Source organism: Macaca nemestrina, chromosome 6 (assembly GCF_043159975.1).
Source record: "Macaca nemestrina isolate mMacNem1 chromosome 6, mMacNem.hap1, whole genome shotgun sequence".
NCBI lineage: Eukaryota > Metazoa > Chordata > Mammalia > Primates > Cercopithecidae > Macaca > Macaca nemestrina.
Window position 1 is genome coordinate 120,188,350 of NC_092130.1, and position 17,707 is coordinate 120,206,056.

At 38.0% G+C, this 17,707-nt stretch overlaps 1 protein-coding gene and 1 long non-coding RNA gene across 2 annotated transcripts in view; one reads left to right on the plus strand and one right to left on the minus strand.

Annotated features, from left to right (window-relative positions):
* Nucleotides 1-17,707, minus strand: part of MTREX (Mtr4 exosome RNA helicase) — a 126,627-nt gene that overhangs the window by 67,723 nt on the left and 41,197 nt on the right. The window contains exons 7-15 of the mRNA XM_011771936.3: nt 17,159-17,249; nt 15,498-15,622; nt 14,335-14,433; nt 13,772-13,874; nt 11,847-11,978; nt 9,311-9,390; nt 7,943-8,053; nt 5,722-5,823; nt 491-616 (exon numbers count right to left, since the gene is read on the minus strand). Coding sequence (XP_011770238.1) covers nt 491-616; nt 5,722-5,823; nt 7,943-8,053; nt 9,311-9,390; nt 11,847-11,978; nt 13,772-13,874; nt 14,335-14,433; nt 15,498-15,622; nt 17,159-17,249 — 969 coding nt within the window. The remainder of the gene's footprint in view (nt 1-490; nt 617-5,721; nt 5,824-7,942; nt 8,054-9,310; nt 9,391-11,846; nt 11,979-13,771; nt 13,875-14,334; nt 14,434-15,497; nt 15,623-17,158; nt 17,250-17,707) is intronic.
* Nucleotides 3,265-17,707, plus strand: part of LOC139363880 (uncharacterized) — a 55,115-nt gene continuing 40,672 nt past the window's right edge. The window contains exons 1-2 of the long non-coding RNA XR_011625024.1: nt 3,265-3,308; nt 16,010-16,081. This is a non-coding gene — a long non-coding RNA (uncharacterized lncRNA). The remainder of the gene's footprint in view (nt 3,309-16,009; nt 16,082-17,707) is intronic.

The window sequence follows — 17,707 nt, forward strand, 5'->3', positions numbered from 1 at the left end:
GCTTAAAATGTGTTCTTTATGATTGGGATATTTATAATCAATAGGGTAAACTGTAAAGGTAGATTGCTGAATTAACCTATTAAGCTATCTGGGCTTGCAAAGGCAGAGGAAGCTCACTGCCTGCCCCAAACACTTGATTATCAATCATGTGTCCCACTTCCTGTTCTGACAGGTAAAGAACAACTTGTGCAGTGGATCGGTCAAATAAAGAGATTTCTTAAATTTGGAGGAGAAAGTAAACATTTCTGCCCTCTCTGGAGATCTTCACACCCTATCCATTATATGAGTTGCTCTCCACCTATTAGGTGAAGTAGGATACAAGATGTTAGTATTTTGAGTAGTCACACCCTTCTATCTTCCCAAGCCCAGATAGTTTCAGTATATTAACTCATTTTAGTTAGGTATCTGACTGACACAACCAATTCTGAAATGGTTTCTGAAGCATATTTCTGGAATTCTTGGTAAAGGTACAGAATCTTAATGTAGTTACCTTAAGTAATTGTTTTCCAATTGTTGGGCTCATCTTTTCATCTACCATAAGAATTACAATTCCTCTATCATCCATTCCTCTCCTTCCAGCACGACCAGACATCTGAATGTATTCACCAGAAGAAATCTGAATGAACACAGTTAAAATTCAGAGTTTAGGAGAAAAACTGGTGAAAAACGTATTCTTAAAATTTATCTTATTGTAAAACTTGTAACAAGTTATAAACCCTAAGAAAGGAAACATGATTAAAAACATGAAGTTTTAGAAGAGTTAAAGTCAAAGCACAAAAATGCAAAACATGTGAGAATAATGTTTCAAACCCATATCGCACCAACATAACAAAACTAAATTTTAGACTTATTGTCATTTTGGATCTAAAATTTATGCTTTTAATCTAAATTTAAAGCCTAAAATTTAGGCTTTTAAAAATGTTGGCTTTTCACAGTAAGCCAATTACTGTTAATTATGCTTTCAAATATATGACAGCTACTGGGAAATACTGGCTAATTCACTGGCATTTAAAAAATACCTTTGAGCTAGATATTCTGGAAAACGGCAAAATCTAAGAATGCAAACAATGACCCAAACTCAACCAAATATCAGTTCTGATTTGATCATAATTACCTTTCTGAATCTGCAAAATGAGATGACCATAACTCATGTTTTTTGAAAAAACAAATTCTCTCCTATTTTATTGGTATTTATGCCTGGAGTTTGGTAGAGTCCATTTGTCATCAGGAACAACCTGATAGAGGAAGGTCAGTAAGGCTCCTGTATACAGGCTTTCAGAGCACCATTGAACCACTTCAACACTGGGCAAAGTTTTTCTTTAAGTGCATGTGTACTTTTCTCCTGTGGAAAGGGTCCAGATTCTTTTTAAAAAATTGTAACTCAAAGAGTTAAAAACCACTACACATCACAATGCTGATGCCTCAGGATGGTGGTGGCAGTCCCAGCTCAGACATGGTTAGCAGAGCTGCTGAGACACTGAAAGCCCACTGCCTGTATGAGGTATAGCTGGAACACTGCCTACAGAGCAGGTTCCACCAGCCTCACCGGAGAAGATGCCCTTATGTCCATGATGGGCTGAGAGAAAAGCAAGGTCCTTCTCAAGCCATCCAACAATATCCAGCTGGATCTGGTCAAGAAGGTGCAGCTATTCAGTGGCACTCAGAACGGTATGTATAAGCACTTCATCATAGAGGCAGGCAGGTTTCCAGCAGCCAGTCAATAGGCATAGTGCTCCCAATACTGGTCACAAAGAGCCTGCCTTGTGACTACACAGCCAGGATGGCTAAATACAGGGCGAAGTTCGACCCATAAGTGACAGTTAACTTTGACATGAAGACCCCAATTGGCCAAAGGAGATTCTGCCAAGTGGTATGCATGGAGCACTGAGCCACTTGGCAGCATATGCCATCAAGATAATTGAGATCAAGTACCAGGAGGGGTAGAAGGTGTGGGAGCCAGAGCCATATGTGCTGCACCAGGTGCGTCACGCCAACATCATCCAGCCGGTGGAGGTGTTTGGGATGCGGGCGCATGTATACATTTTGATACAACTGGTCCCTGTTAGCAAGGAGCTGTTCAACCACATCATCACCAAGGGTTCCTTCACTGAGCATGACGCCATGTGAATGCTGCAGATGGTGCTAGATGGCATCCAGTATCTGCATGCACTGGGCATCACAAACCAAGACCTCAAGCCTCAGAATCTGCTATACCATCATCCAGGCACTGACTCCAAGATCATCATCACTGACTTCAATCTGGTCAGTGCCCACAAGAACAGTAACAACTACAAGTGCCTCATGAAGATCACCTGTGACACACCAGCATCCCCTGCCCGAGAGGTTCTGGCCTGTATTACACAATTCAGTGCACGTGTGGGTCCCAGGCACCATTGTCTACATCCTGCTGAGTAGCATTATGCCCTTTGGGACAACAATCTTACCTCAGGGGCAAGTATAGTTAATCGAATGAACGCTGGCTACCCAGTATGTCCAACCTGGCTAAGGATTTCACTGACTGCTGATAGTGGACCCTGGAGCTCCTATGACTACACTGTAGGCCCTAAGACACTCGTGGGTGATAAGCATGGCAGCCTCTTCATCCAGGCAGAATCTGCACCGTTCATCTCCTAAAACCTCCTCAAATGTGCCTCCTCACACTGCCAGAGCACCAAATATGCCCGGTCCACATGTTAAAGCCACTTATCAGGCTCCAAGCTGACACACATGCAAGAGCATGAGCTGCAGAAACTCAAACCTGTGTTACTAGCAACAGTACAGTGGCTGATCCACCTGGCTGTGGTACAGACATAGCATGATCTCAGCCTGGCCATTCACTGTTGTGCCATCTAGGCCTGTTACCCTCTCTGGAAACAGGTCTATACAGCAAGCAAAAGGTGAAGAATGTCTGTGCCTTCTCTGTGCCACTTTCTTCTCTGTGCCTTCAGCAGCTCCACTCCTTGCCATGGGCCTGGGCCATGTGTGACAGAGTAGAGGTGGCACAGGGGGCTGTCCATGACTCCCTGAATGAGGTATCTGGCCTGGCAATGACACCCATTTTGGTGGGAAACTGCTCTGGTATGAGTTGGGGGAAGGACGGAACCTGGCCTTCACTGTCTCCCTAACCCTTTGACTCTTCCCCAGAACAGGGGGGCTGCAGTGCTGGCTGAAGAATGTTCTATAGCCTCAGGACTCTTTGGGACAGTTAATTCTAGAATCAACCCCCATTCCTCCACAGAGCCTTCTTCCCTGACTCTACATTCCAACGCATCTTGATCCTTAAGATTATGCTCCAGTGGGAGGCCCAGGTAAACACAAAGCTTATGCTTTGACTGGACTCGTAGCCCCTGGCTAGATCCAAACAGTCCCCTACCTCCCAGTCAAGACCTTTCTTCCTTCATGGTGCCCCTGCAAAGACATCTCCTGACCCCAGGATTCGCCAAGACCTCTGGTGGTAGGGCAACAGCATGGACCTTAACCCTTCTAGATGATGTGGCCATGCTGGTGGCAGGGTTGCCCCAGGCTCCAACCTATCTCTGACTATGAGAGGGTCCCTGGCCCACCAGCCTACCACGCTCAGTGTCTTCTTTGCAGAGCCCACCTTTACCTCCCTTTCCCCTTTGGATGTCCATTCCATTCCCCAGGTACCTCCTTCCCAACAGTGGAGGGGTTAAAGGGAGTCCCACTGCTGCTACCTGGGGAATGGGGCCCTTAGGGGCCAAAGCAGAGGGCGGGGGGTTCACCATTAGGATTCCATTGTCAGCCTGGTTCAATCCTTTGATATGGCCCATAGCCCTTTCCCATCAGGCTCCACTGCTCCCTCTTCTACAGTGGCATGAAGGTGCTATCTGGCATCTGGCATAGTATAGACAGCCTGGGAGTAATCACTGCACATCCATCATACACACCCATTGTGCACACCCGCTGTGCTCCACAAGGAAGCAGGAAGGAAAGAGTTGCTTTGTTAGGGAGGGTCCCAGGCTGCTTAACTCTCTCCTTCTCTTGAGCTTCTACACATCTCTCCCCAAAACTTAACCATATTGTGTGAAATGTCTCTGAACCCTGGGTGGCTGGGCACTGGCCTTCTCAGAGGTTCCCTTGCCCAATCCACCCTGTGCCTGCTTCCTCTAATGGCATTAGCCTTCCAGTCTGGACCCCGATGAGTCTCAGGCTAGAGGCAGCCCCTGTGGGATGTGGGTGGGGACAGCTGACTGCTTTCCCCTAGAAATCATCATCAAATCTGTCATGGTACCTTCCCCCACCACAAACCAGGCTGGAACCCAAATTCCCTCTCTCCACAGCTGCCTTTATTGGGTAGGAAGGGGCTAGGGCCCAACCTTTGCCAGACTGCAGGGTCCCTGCTAGCATAGAGGGTTTGGCTCCCACTCAGCAGCTCCATTCAGCTTTTGCCAGGGGGCAGCCTTGGGCCAGGCCCTCCTGGTCCAAGAAGTCCTGGCCCAGAAATGTCACTGACTCACCATACTTGTATTTCTCTTTTGTATAGCATCCAACATTTTAAAATTCAACACATCATGAAAAACGTTTTGTCTTTATTTACAGTTTTAGTGAGGGTACTTTTCAGCATTTTGATGATTTGTAATTCCTTTCAGAAACTTCTCCAAGCAGAGAGAATCACCAATTCCAAAAATAAAAGGTTAAATAAAGGACTACTTACAATTTTCCCCAAAGCCAGGCTATGGGAATTCAAACGAGAAATCTTTGTTCCATCACTTTCTTTTCACCCCCGCCAATGTTCTACTGTCTGCTTAGCAAATTCTCATCTGCTGTTACTTATTTTAAGGATTGCCTTTCTATGAAGCATTCCCTGACCCCCAGCTGACTTTGTTTCTTATGCTGTATCTCTGTACATACTTCTCACAGTGTTTACAGCATAACATTTTATTGTATATCTGTCAAAAGAAACAAGTCTGTATTGTCTTTTTGTTGTGTCTACTTCAGCATCCCAGTCATCTACCAGAGTTCTAAATTCATATTTTAAGTTTGGTAATTGCTTACTAAATGGGGTACTTGACTTTTAAATCTGAAGGGCAAAATAGATGCAACTACAGCCACTGTAGTGGTGCTTTAAAACCTTAAACCTTAAGAAATGAAAACTCTAGACATATTTAAAATGATTTAAAGCATTCATAAATCACTTGCACACTTAACCTCCTATCATCAAACTCCTTCACTTAAAGGAATCTCTTTTTTTTGGAGGAGAGGTGGGAGTGAAGGAGTCAGGATAAAAATTTAAGGGAACAGAGGTTTGTTCGATTAATTAATTTATTCAGAGTCAGGGTCTCACTGTCCTCAAGGCTGGAGAACAGTGGTGCAATCACAGCTTACTGGAGCCTTGACTTCCTGGGCTCAAGTGATTCTTCCACCTCAGCCTTTCAAGTAGCTGCGACTACAGGTGCACATCACCACTCCCAGATGATTTTTGCATTTTTTGTAGAGATGAGGTCTCGCTATGTTGCCCAGGCTGGTCTCAAACTCCTGGCCTTAAATCATCCTCCCACCTTGGCCTCCCAAAGTGCTGTGATCATAGGCATAAGCCACCACAAATGGCCAAGAGCCAAGGTTTAATCTTGATGAAATTGTATTAGCTCAGATTCAAGTTCTTAAGTAAGTTGGACTTAAAATCTCAAAGACTATGTAAACCAGTTATCTGTAGTACAACAAAGATAAAAATTGTTTTGATGTATGAATTGCTTTACTTACCCACCGGAAATCCTTCCCATCAAATTTGCGGGCATTTGTAAATAAAACAGTTCTAGCTGGCATGTTAATTCCCATAGCAAAAGTCTCCGTGGCAAATAAGGCCTAAGTAAATAAGTAATTCTATAATTAAACATGTATTTTAAGCTGAAAACCTAGTTTTATAATTTTTAAGTGTTAAATAAATGTATTAATTTTTAAAATTAGTTAATGAGACCCTACAAAAATAAAAAACAATATGCTATTCTCAAACCTATTTCGTATTTTATATATAAAATTATTAATTAACATTTAATGTCTCTCATAGCCCAGAAATTTGGTAATTCAGAGAAAACAGACTTTCTTAAATTCTAACAGTGCCAACTAGAGAGAATGCACACTGGTCTTACGAACAAAGCTTTAGGTCATAGAATAGTTTTCTAAACACGAACACATTTCCTGGCCTTTGCAACTGATGACGCAGTGATTTTGAGGACCACTTCAGTATTAGAAGATCTCTCAAGGAAGACTAGAATCAGTGACTCTGTAATACACTTCTAAGACCAACAAAAATAGTGGTTTAGGTACAAAAAGATATACATATAAGTAAAGTCATTGAAGTACTACATTCTCCAGGAAAGAAGTAAAAAAATTTTAGTTCATCATCTCAATAGCATATTACTCATTCATTAAAAAGAATGAAGAAGAATCTGACATATGATGAAATTATATAACAAGGGCAGTATTACTGACTTTTTTTTGTTGTTTACAAAATGACTAATTCATTATCTGTATGTATACTAGTAGGTATTTCTGGTAAGTGATGGGATGATCTTTCATTTTTTTACTTTTCATACAACTGCTCTATTTGAATTTTACAACCAGCAAGTACTGCTTATGTTTTAAAAGATCCTTTAAAAGTGGGGCTCAGCAAAATATATAATCTAGAAGGGATATACCAGGATCTAGGTATAAATATTGGCCAATTCTTGATCTAAATGACTTCAAATATTTTCTTCAAGATAAGTAAATTTATCTTAAATATTCTACTTAGTGCTGAGGTTCTCACAATAAATCTCACATATGATTTTTTAAATGCTAACAATTTTTAAACATAAAATAATGTATGAGGCTGGGCATAGTAGCCTATAATCCCAGCACTTTGGGAGGCTGGGTGGGAGGATCACTTAAGGTCAGGAGTTCAAGACCACCCTGGCCAACATGGTGAAACCCCGTCTCTACAGAAAAGAAAAAAAAAAAAAAAAAAAAAAATTAGGTTGGGCGTGGTGGTATGCTACTGTAGGCCCAGCTACTTGGGAGGCTAAGGCAGAAGGATCACTTGAACCCAGAAGGCAGAGGTGCCACTGCACTCCAACCTGGGTGACAGAGCAAGATTCTGCTTCAAAATTAAAAAAAAAAAAAAAAGTATGACTCATATATAGACTTATGATTACATTATGATGTTGTTTCCCATTTTTAATATCCCATTTCTCGGAATAAATATCAGTATCATTAAAAAAAAAATGAAATCAGATGCTCTCTGGTTTAAATTAGAATATTCAAAAAACTCTCTTTCCTAAGTTTAACCAGCAATTTCCTTGTCTTCTCTAAACTAATCCTTTTATTCTGTATATAGAAAGAAGTTTACAACCCCAGGTTTAGTAATTAAATACACCTTCTGCAACATTCTGTGGTATCCAATAGTGTTACCACTACATTCTTTGTTTTTGTTCTTGTTTTTGAGACAGTTTTGCTCTTGCTGTCCAGGCTGGAGTACAATGGTGTGTCTCCACTCACTGTAACCTCCGCCTCCCGGGTTCAAATGATTCTCCTGCCTCAGCTTCCCTAGTAGCTGGGACTACAGGTGCCCACCACCACGCCTGGCTAATTTTGTATTTTTAGCAGAGACGGGGTTTCTCCACGTTGTCAGGCTGGTCTCAAACTCTCGACCTCAGGTAATCCGCCCACCTTGGCCTCCCAAAGTGCTGGGATTACAGGCGTGAGCCACTATACCCGGCCACCACTACATTCTTTAAGAAAGGAAACAAATGGTTTTTTTTAACCTACACTCCAAGATTTATTTAAGTATAACAGCATATATAAACATCAAGTTCACTATTTAAGTCATTTCATTAAGCCTTGTGAAACACACACACACAAAACTGCCTATAAACAATGTTCTCTAATTTTCAGACTCTTCATACAACACAATATGGGGGCATAAAAAATAAAAATAAAACCATACCTTTATCAATCCTTCAGAAAAGAGAATTTCTATAGTTTCTTTCAAAATAGGAAGTAAACCACCATGGTGAATACCAATTCCCCTCTTCAAAAGAGGAAGTACATGTTCTACCTGTGATTTTGGAATAACACTGATTTTACATGTGAGAAAATGGTTTTTAAAATGTTAAACTAACTCAATTAAGAAAAATGAGTAAATAATGCTTTCTCTTTAAAGAAACTTAGTAAAATCTTTCCAGAATAAAAGCAAAACACAAATCTATATTCTCACAGATTATTAAATTCAATATAATTCTGGCCTAGTTCATATGAAAGGCATATAGTAAATATACTTTACAAATGCTTTGCTGACTTAAACTTTCCAGCATCACTTCATCTCCTCAAAAAACATTACACGCTATGGGGGCAGTTTTTGCCTGTAGAAAATAAACTTAAAAGATACTGGCAACTCAAACCCCCCAAAAATAAATCACTGTAACACATATTTAACATGAATATGTACTTAATCTAAAAATAAATCAATTATTGAAGAATTATTTTAACAATCTATCAAATGCCATTAAATACTTAATACTAGAAGTGCGCGATAACAAAGATGTATAAAAACATGGCTCAGCCCTCAGATACTACTAATTCACCCAGGAAGAAAAGCTACAAAAAAGTTTATACATCAAATACCCTTTTCAAACAGCAAGAAACATGTTACCACAGTCTTACGAAAAATCCCTTACAAATTAAGGCATTCATCTGTAAAGGAAAGTATGATGACTTCCCAAAGTTTCTTTTCACCCAACAGAACTTTCATACCAGTCTAACACACTATTTCTCAGCTCTGGATGCATAGTACAATCATCAGGGGAACCTTTAAAAGATTCTGATGTCCAGGTCGCACATCAGATCAATTAAATCAGAATCTCTGGAAGTGGCACAAAAGCATCAGCATATTTTGGAATTCCCAGGCAATTTCAACAGTCGAAGCAAAAATACACTGGATTAAGGCAAAGTAGGTGTGTTAAATTCCTCATTAAACACATGATTTTCAGTAAGGGTTCTCTCTTATTTTATGTGGTAGCCTTATGGATTAAAAAAGTTAATGACTTAAAACTAGCATTAAAAATTCTGTAATACTGAGAACACTAGTAATTTTCACACCATGGTAGCTCTCAAAGTTCCTTCAGGCAGCAAATCTTTCTTCCTATTGACTTTTTGAAGTTTAAAGTAAAAGTCAAAGTATCATTTAAGTACATATCACAACATATATGGTGCAGTGTGTGAAAAGTGTAATAGAGTAATAAAACCAAGCAACATAAAGTGAATATAAGAAATCTATTAATATCTACACTTTTATCTACTGATACTGAAAACTCACCTGAGGGAGTTTTTTATCTTCATCGGATAAGCAATCAATTGCATTACTGAATACTTCTTCAACCATCTTCTTTTCTTCATCTAGGAGAAAATTCAAGGGTACAGAAAATTCAAGGGTACAGAAATATCAAAATGAGTCAGTGATACCACACTTCACACATAACAAAGAATAAGGATCTAAAGGCCAGGCGTGGTGTCTCAAGCTTGTAATCCCAGCACTTAGGGAGGCTGAGGCAGACGGCTGGCTTGAGGCCAGGAGTTTGAGAACAGCCTGGGCAACATGGCAAAGCCCCGTCTCTGCAAAAAACACAAAAAAATTAGCCAGGCATTGTGGCATGCACCTGTAGTCCCAGCTACTAGGGAGGCTGAGGCAGGAGGACCACCTGAGCCCAGGAGGCTGAGGCTGCAGTGAGCCATGATCGCACCACTACACTCCAGTCCTGGCAACAGAGTGAGACCCTGTCTCAGGAAGAAAAAAAAAAAAAGAGTCTTTAAAGAGCAAAAGTAAAGAGGTGGCATTTAAAATGGTTAAGGAGAAAGTAGATAAAAATTATCCCATAATCAATATAATTCTCTGCCTTTCAAAACATATCTAGTAGACTTAATTCATGAAAAAAACACTGTCTTACAAAAATAATAACAATAACCACATCTAGTGCTTTATATATAACATGTAAGTCTAACAATTACAGGACACAGGAACTATTATTATCTACATTTTACTACTATGTAAAGTGAAGCTTCCTTTTTAATAATTAGCACTACTATTAAATGTGAGAAAAACAATTCCAAAGCCCATGCTCTTTCTTAACCATTGCACTGCCTTCTTGTGCAGAGTCTACCAAACAATATGTACTGAATAAATATTTGTTAAACCAAATAAATATTTGTTAAATTAATTAGTATGCAACCCTGCCAACTTTAAGTTTATTTGGCACTTGTAGGTAAAACATTTATGGGCAGAACAATTCAGTCTTAAAAAAAACACAAACTATTATTGGCTTTAGGAGGCTATGATGGCTATCTGTCATTTGTTACTTTTACTCATGGAAAAGTAGGAATTAGCTTTAAAATGCACAGATTAAAAAAAAAACCTGTCTTGATAAAGAAAACAATACAACTGAAATTAAAATTTGGACGCCTTAAGATATTATTTACTTTTCATTGTACTGGATTACATGTGTAAAAGGCAGAGTTGAAAGATAATCAGGTTGGTATTCAGTACACTGCAATTCTTGGCCAGTGGTATGGTTTGAATGTGTCCCCCTAAAGTTAATGTGCTGACCCCTTAATCCACAATACAACAGTGTTGAGAGGTAGGGCCTTTAAGAGACAGGGCCCTCATGAATGGATTAATGCCTTTATCAGAGGAGTGGCTTAGTTATCACTGGTATGGGTTCCTGATAAAAAGATGAGTTCAGCCCTCTTCTCCCACCTTTTGTTCTCTCTTGCATGCTCTCCTGCCCTACTGTCTTCAGCCATGGGATTCCACAACAAAAAAGGCCCTCACTAGATGTGCTGGGTCCCTCAAATTGGATTTCCAGCCTCTTGAACTATAAGAAATAAATTTCTGCCTTTCATAAATTACCTAGTGATATGGTTTGGCTCTGTGTCCCCGCCCAAAACTCATCTTGTAGTTCCCATGGTTCCCATGTGTTGTGGGAGGGACCCAGTAGGAGATGAATGAATCATGGGGGTGTGTCTTTCCTATGCTGTTCTCATGATAGTGACTAAGTCTCATGAGATCTGATGGTTTTAAAAAATGGGAGTTTTCCTGTACAAGCTCCCTCACTTTGCCTGCTGCCATCCACGTAAGATGACTTGCTCCTCCTTGCCTTCCACCATGATTGTGAGGCATCCCCAGCCACGTGGAACTGTGAGTCCACTAAACCTATTTTCTTTGAAAATTGCCCAGTCTTGAGTACGCCTTTATCAGCAGCGTAAAAACGGACTAGTCTCAGCTATTCTGTCACAGCAACACAAAATTGACTAAGATAGTCAGGTTGTGCTACTATCTTAACTGTGTGACTTTAAGTGAATTACTTTTGCAATTAATGTATAGAAACAATTTGCTGATTTGCTAAAAGTTATATCACTTTGACTGAGAATTACAAAATAGTTAAGCAAAGGGCAGGTCTTACTGGTTTACACTTCAGTGAGAATGAAGCATAGTATTTTCTATATAGAAGGTGGTCTAACCAAGCTACAAGACCTACCCTTAAGTGGTCAAATAGAGAACCATAATAACTGAGGAGTTTATGATAACCAAGTATAAGAAGGCATGATTCTAATATTTTTTATAGGGTTCTCCGAATTTTAAATAGAACAATGTACACATATCTTTCAATAAAAGGAGAAGAAAGGAAAGAAAGTATAAGTCAAGGCTCTTTAAAGCTTTTACAAATGTGCTGAGTACTGCTGTAAGTGTAAGGTGAATGGCATATCCTAGTAATACATAATAGATAAAAATATTACTAGAAATATATTTTACACTCGTTTTCACACAACATTAAAATGATACTGAAATGATGTAGTACCTGTGTTGAAATCTAATTTGGTCATTTGAAGTGCATAGGCTTCACAATCTTTCTTACTAAAACTGAAAATAATCACAGGTTGGAAATTTCTTTCCATAATCATCTTCACAATTTTGAAAACATTTGATGGTCCTGCAAAAAGAGTAAATAATACACCAAAATTAACTCAAAATAGATCACAGATCTAAATTTAAAAGCTAAAACTATAAAACTTTTAAAAGAAAAACATAGTAATAAATCTTCCTGATCTTGGCTTAGACAAAGCATTCTTAGATATGACAACAAAAGCATAAACAATGTAAGAAAAAAAATGCATGAACTGGACTTCATCAAAGTGAAAAACTTCTGTGATTTCATGGACACCATCAATAAAGTAAAAAGACAACCTCAAACAGAATGGGGGGAAATATTTGCAAATCGTCTATCTGATAAGGGTCTAGTATCCAGAATATGTAAAGAACTATCATAATTCAACAACAACAACAACAACAATGTTCAACATCATTAGCCACCAGGGAAATGTAAACTGAAACTACATTAAGATACCACTTCACATCTAATAGGATGACTATAATCAGACATGCAATACTAAGTATCGCGGAAAAATTATATGTGAAAAAATTAGGTCCATCAGATTATACTACTATCTTCCCAAATGGGAAATCAGGGCAAAACACATAATCTGAGTTTCAATTACCCATTACCTAGCCCAGGGATGCTGTAATTACAGAAAGATGCCTCTGTTTCTATGGAGGAGGTGTACGGTGATACAAAGGATATAGAGAAAATGGAACCCTCATACATTCCTGATGAAAATGTAAAATGGTATAGCCACTTTGGAAAATACTTTGGCAGTTTCTCAAAAGGTTAAATATAGACTTTCCATATGGCGCAGCAATTCCACTCCTAGGCATATATCCAGAAGAAAACACCTAGTCACACAAAACTTGTATTAAATAGTACATTGCATCAACGTTAGCAGCATTCCTAACAGTCAAAAACTAGAAACAACCCAAAAGTCCATCCAATGATGAATGGAGAAACAAAATGTGGTATATTCATACAATGGAATGTTATTTAACCATGAAAAGGAATGAGTACATATAGCATAAAATGAACAAACCAGCTGGGCACAGTGGCTCACACCTGTAATCCCATCACTTGGGAGGCCAACGTGGGCAAATCGCTTCAGGTCAGGAGTTCAAGACCTGCTTAGCCAACACGGTGAAACCCCGTCTCTACTAAAAATACAAAAATTATCCGGGTATGGTGGCAGGTGCCTATAATCCCCAGCTACTTGGCAGGCTGAGGCAAGAGAATCACTTGAACCCAGGAGGCGGAGGTTGCAGTGAGCCAAGATAGCACCAGTGTACTCCAGCCTGGGTGACAGAGTGAGAGACTGTCTCAAAAAACTAAATAAATTAAAATAAAATAAAATAAAATAAAATAAAATAAAATAAAATAAACGAACTTTGAAAACATTATGTTAAGAGAAAGAAGCCAGTTGCTCCAAACATATGAAATGTACAGACAAGGGAAAGCCACAGAGATCAAAAACAGGCTAATGATTAGCTAAGTCTGGGGGATGAGAAGGGAAAGGCTGGGGGAAAAGGGAGAATAACTGTTAATGTGTACTGGGTTTCTTTTTGGTACATGAAAATATTTTGGAACTAGACAGTGGTGATGGCTGTACAACTCTGTAAATATACTAAAGACTATTGAATTGTATACTTTAGATGAGTAAATTCTATAACATGTAAATTATACTTAATGTCATACAAAAAAGATAAATATTTATTCAATTTTATCATATCTCATCTAGATCTTTACATAGCTTCAGAAAAAAAACTAAGACAAAAAATGTCAGAGTAATTTGAATATACAATTTACATGTAAAATTCTCTCAAAGCAAAGTTCCAAATTACCTTTTGTTCCTCCTTTCCGCCCTTTCTGGTCTCCTTTGGCCAAATCACCTGCATCTCGAAGCACTTGCATTGCAGTATTAAAATTATCTTCTCTGAAGTCACCCTGGCATCACAAATTTTTTCTGTGTAACTTCACTAATATTTAATCATAATTCAAACATTTTTCATACATAAGGCTTCCTCAAATAAAATAATTTAGTATAATAATGAAAGCCACTAAAATAGTCCAAACATGATCTGTGGTAAGAGGTATTAAAAGGTGAAAAAGAAGTAATAAAAAATGTAGAAAAGCAAAACATAAGATATCTGAAACATGTCCAGAACTCCTATTCTCTAGGCATTTTTAAATACTGGGAAGGAGGGAAATCTGATTCATGCATAAGAAAAATAAGTCTCAAATATAATGTTTGAAATAAACACACACACAAAAATCAAGATTGATTAAAACTAAGACACACGAATGTATCTCTGCCATTCTTCTCTAATTCCAAATTAAAAAAAAAAACCAAGATATTAACAATAAAGCATGACATTATAGATTTAAAAAGCACAATTACTCTTACATTTTCATCAACCACAAGATGCAGGCCATCTCCCCCTGCTGGAAAAATGTAGTGTTGCAATGGAGTGGGCCGATAATCTGTGTAAATTACATGACAAGGCTGTAAAAATAAAGAAATAATTAAACATACAGAATTTTATTTCTTCAAAATAAAACCATACCTTAGTCCAATCTAAAAGCTCTTAAGAAAATCAAGTAATGAATTCAACATTTCAAAGAGAAAATACTTCAAAAAACTCACTAAAACCCAGGCAAGAGAAAAATGTAGAAAAATTAGGTCTATGAAATTATACTACCATCTTCCCAACTTACCAATTCCCTAACCAGGGCTAAATACATGACCTGAGCATCAATTACCCATTACCTAGCCCTGGGATGCTGTAATTATGGAAAGATGCTTATTTTTCTACAGAGGAGGAGTACGGTGATACAAAGGATCCGTGAGCTAAAACGGAACTTTTCTGCCCCACCCAGGCTTTTCAGAACCTTAGTATAAAGCAGCAGGTTGATCTAGCTTCTCCCCAAGATCCACTGGGTTTTTCTACCCTACAGAAGCAATATGGGAGAATGTCATAAAAACACGATCAGGGAGCTTATAAACAGGTAAGTTCATGAGAGTATCAGTATAAAGGAAAATTAAGGGCAGAAAAATAAAAGCAAGAATAAATTCAGTATACGTAAACAAATGCCTGTTACAAGCCTATACAGATGCTAAAGTCAGACTAGAAAGGCAAAACAGAAAGTCAGTAAAAAGTCTGTGTTTACAGGACAAAAATCAAATCAAATGCTCAAGAGATGCCCAGCTTTTCCTGGCACCAAAGCATTAGAGGAAATTCTGTGTACTCATGGATACCTATCTAAGTAAATGAAGTAGTTTCTAAACCTGGCAGATCATCAGATCAACTTGGGAAATTTTGAAAATCGGAGCTCCCAAGGCACTATTCCCTGAGATTTAGATATAGTGGGTTTGCGATGGGGCTCAGAAATCAACATTTCTAAAAAGCTAGTCAGTTGATTTTGATAAGCTGCTTGATTTGAGAAGCAGTTTACCATTAAAATTTTATTATTCTGGACAACATCAGGAAAAAAGCATAGGGAGAGTAGAACAAGGCTAATCTGTAATATTTTGAAAATTGAAGACGTCAAAAAAGGAAGGAAAAATACCTGTTTATGTAAATGGCAAATCCATTCAGCAAACTGTCGGGCATTTGGAATAGTAGCCGAAAGAAAGACATAGTGGACGTTATCAGGAAGCAAAATAATAGTTTCTTCCCATACTACACCACGTTCTGAAAAAAATAAATATAAACTTTGGACTATAGTTGGACTACAGTGTCACTCTGTGATAGCATCTAAAATTACATTCTCTGAAGTTTTATAGTTAGAAATGCAGACTTTACCCAAGAATATTTTAAGCCATAGAACCTTACTGAAAACAATTTCTCACCATTAATCTATCCAGTAGAAAATCAGTAGACTAAACCACTATAAATACAATGTACTCTGAAATAGCCTACAAAGAGCAATTCCAGGGTTAATCTTTCCAAACAACCTAACAAGAGCCTCAATGACAAGGCAGAGGAACAGTATTTCTATGGCACAGCATTGAAAAGTAATGGTTACTGACTTGTAGAAAGTTGTAGCAACAAATTTAGAAGATACTATTACTATTCCAGATGGCATCGTTCACCCAAATTATCCTTGTGATCATCTGGAGATGAAAGAAAGACTTGATGAACGATAAAACTGTAAGTCATTTTTATTAAAATGGAAAAGGTTTGACAGCTTCCCTCCTAAAATAAACAAATCAACAAAGGAGTTCTGATTCTAAAACCAAAACAACTCTCTTAAGAGCTTAATTTTATAAATTTGGAAAGGGTGAAATATTCAAAGGGTAAATGATTTCTTAAATTCTATTACTTTCTCCATAAATACAGGTTGATTTAGTGAGCTAGTTTAAATAAAAACCAAATCTTAAGTGTGTACATATTAAACACTTAACTTTTCAATGTGTTTGTTAATGTTAACCCTGCCAGCACCCTAAAAATTCCAAGCATACTTACTTTTTCATTACGAGAGTGTAACAGCCTAAGTAAGGGGCATTTGTAAGTTTTTATTTTTCATTTTTATTTCATAATCCTCACTTTTTTAAAAACCATAAACACGTATTTTATAGTTACTGAACTAAATAAAAATCAGGAAAGTTAACTTTGCAAGCTAGAAGTTTTAGAAATTCTACAACATTAGTTCTATTGGTGAGCTCTCTATTAGAAGCATGCCAGCTTTTAATTTATTTTGCTTTATTTGAATTTGCATTCCTCACCCAGCAAAAGTTACTATTAAGGAGCTGTACTTGAATGAAATCTTAATGGAAAAATAATATCATGTTGTCCACAATTTAAAGAAGCAAGGCCAGGTGTGGTTCATGCCTGTAATCCCAGCACTTTGGGAGGCCAAGGTGGAAGGATCACTTGAGTCCAGGAGTTCAAGACGTGCCTGCTCAACATTGTGAGACACCATCCCTACTAATAAAATAAATAAAAATTAGCCAGGCATGGTGGTACACGCCTGTTGTTTTAGCTACTTGGGGAACTGAGATGGGAGATCAAGTCTGCAGTGAACCATGATGCTAATACTGCACTTCAACCAGGGTAACAGTGAAACTCTGTTTCAAAAATAAATACGTAAATAAATATAAAGAAGCAACAGTTTATTGAACCCGAGTCACACAAAAACTAGAAGCAAAATTTAACGATAACTTGCTCAAAATTCCTAATGTCATTCTAAAGGGAAACACATGACATATATTTCAACACTGAATATACCTGAATCTCTCATATAATGAATTTCATCAAATATAACCCAAGCAACTTCTCGCATAACTTCAGAACCTCTGTAAAGCATACTTCTCAAAATCTAAAGAAAAAAGTGAAAAATTTATTTAGTTGGATTCTGACATAACAGCTAATAGTTAGACAAAAGTTGTTTTTTCCAAGGAGGAATTGTGGATGTTTTTTATTAAATGGAAATTTTAAAATAATTTTAAAGGGTTACAGAACTTACTATTTAACAAATATTAACAAAAGTAATATTATATTGTTGTATATTTATATATTATATATTCCTTTTCTCATAAAAAACAAAGTAAATGGCTTCTAAATAGTTACTAATCAGATACGATCCACAGAGAGAATGATCACCCCTACTCTCCACATGTCTAGAATATGACACAACTTCCTTCTATATATAGCACCATCCCAAGATTCACACTTTCTAAAATATAAGTACAACTTAAATTATCCTCTATTCAAAACACTGGATCATCCCTGAGTGTTTGCCCATTTTTTTCTGCCTCGTTTTCTTGCAACATGGAT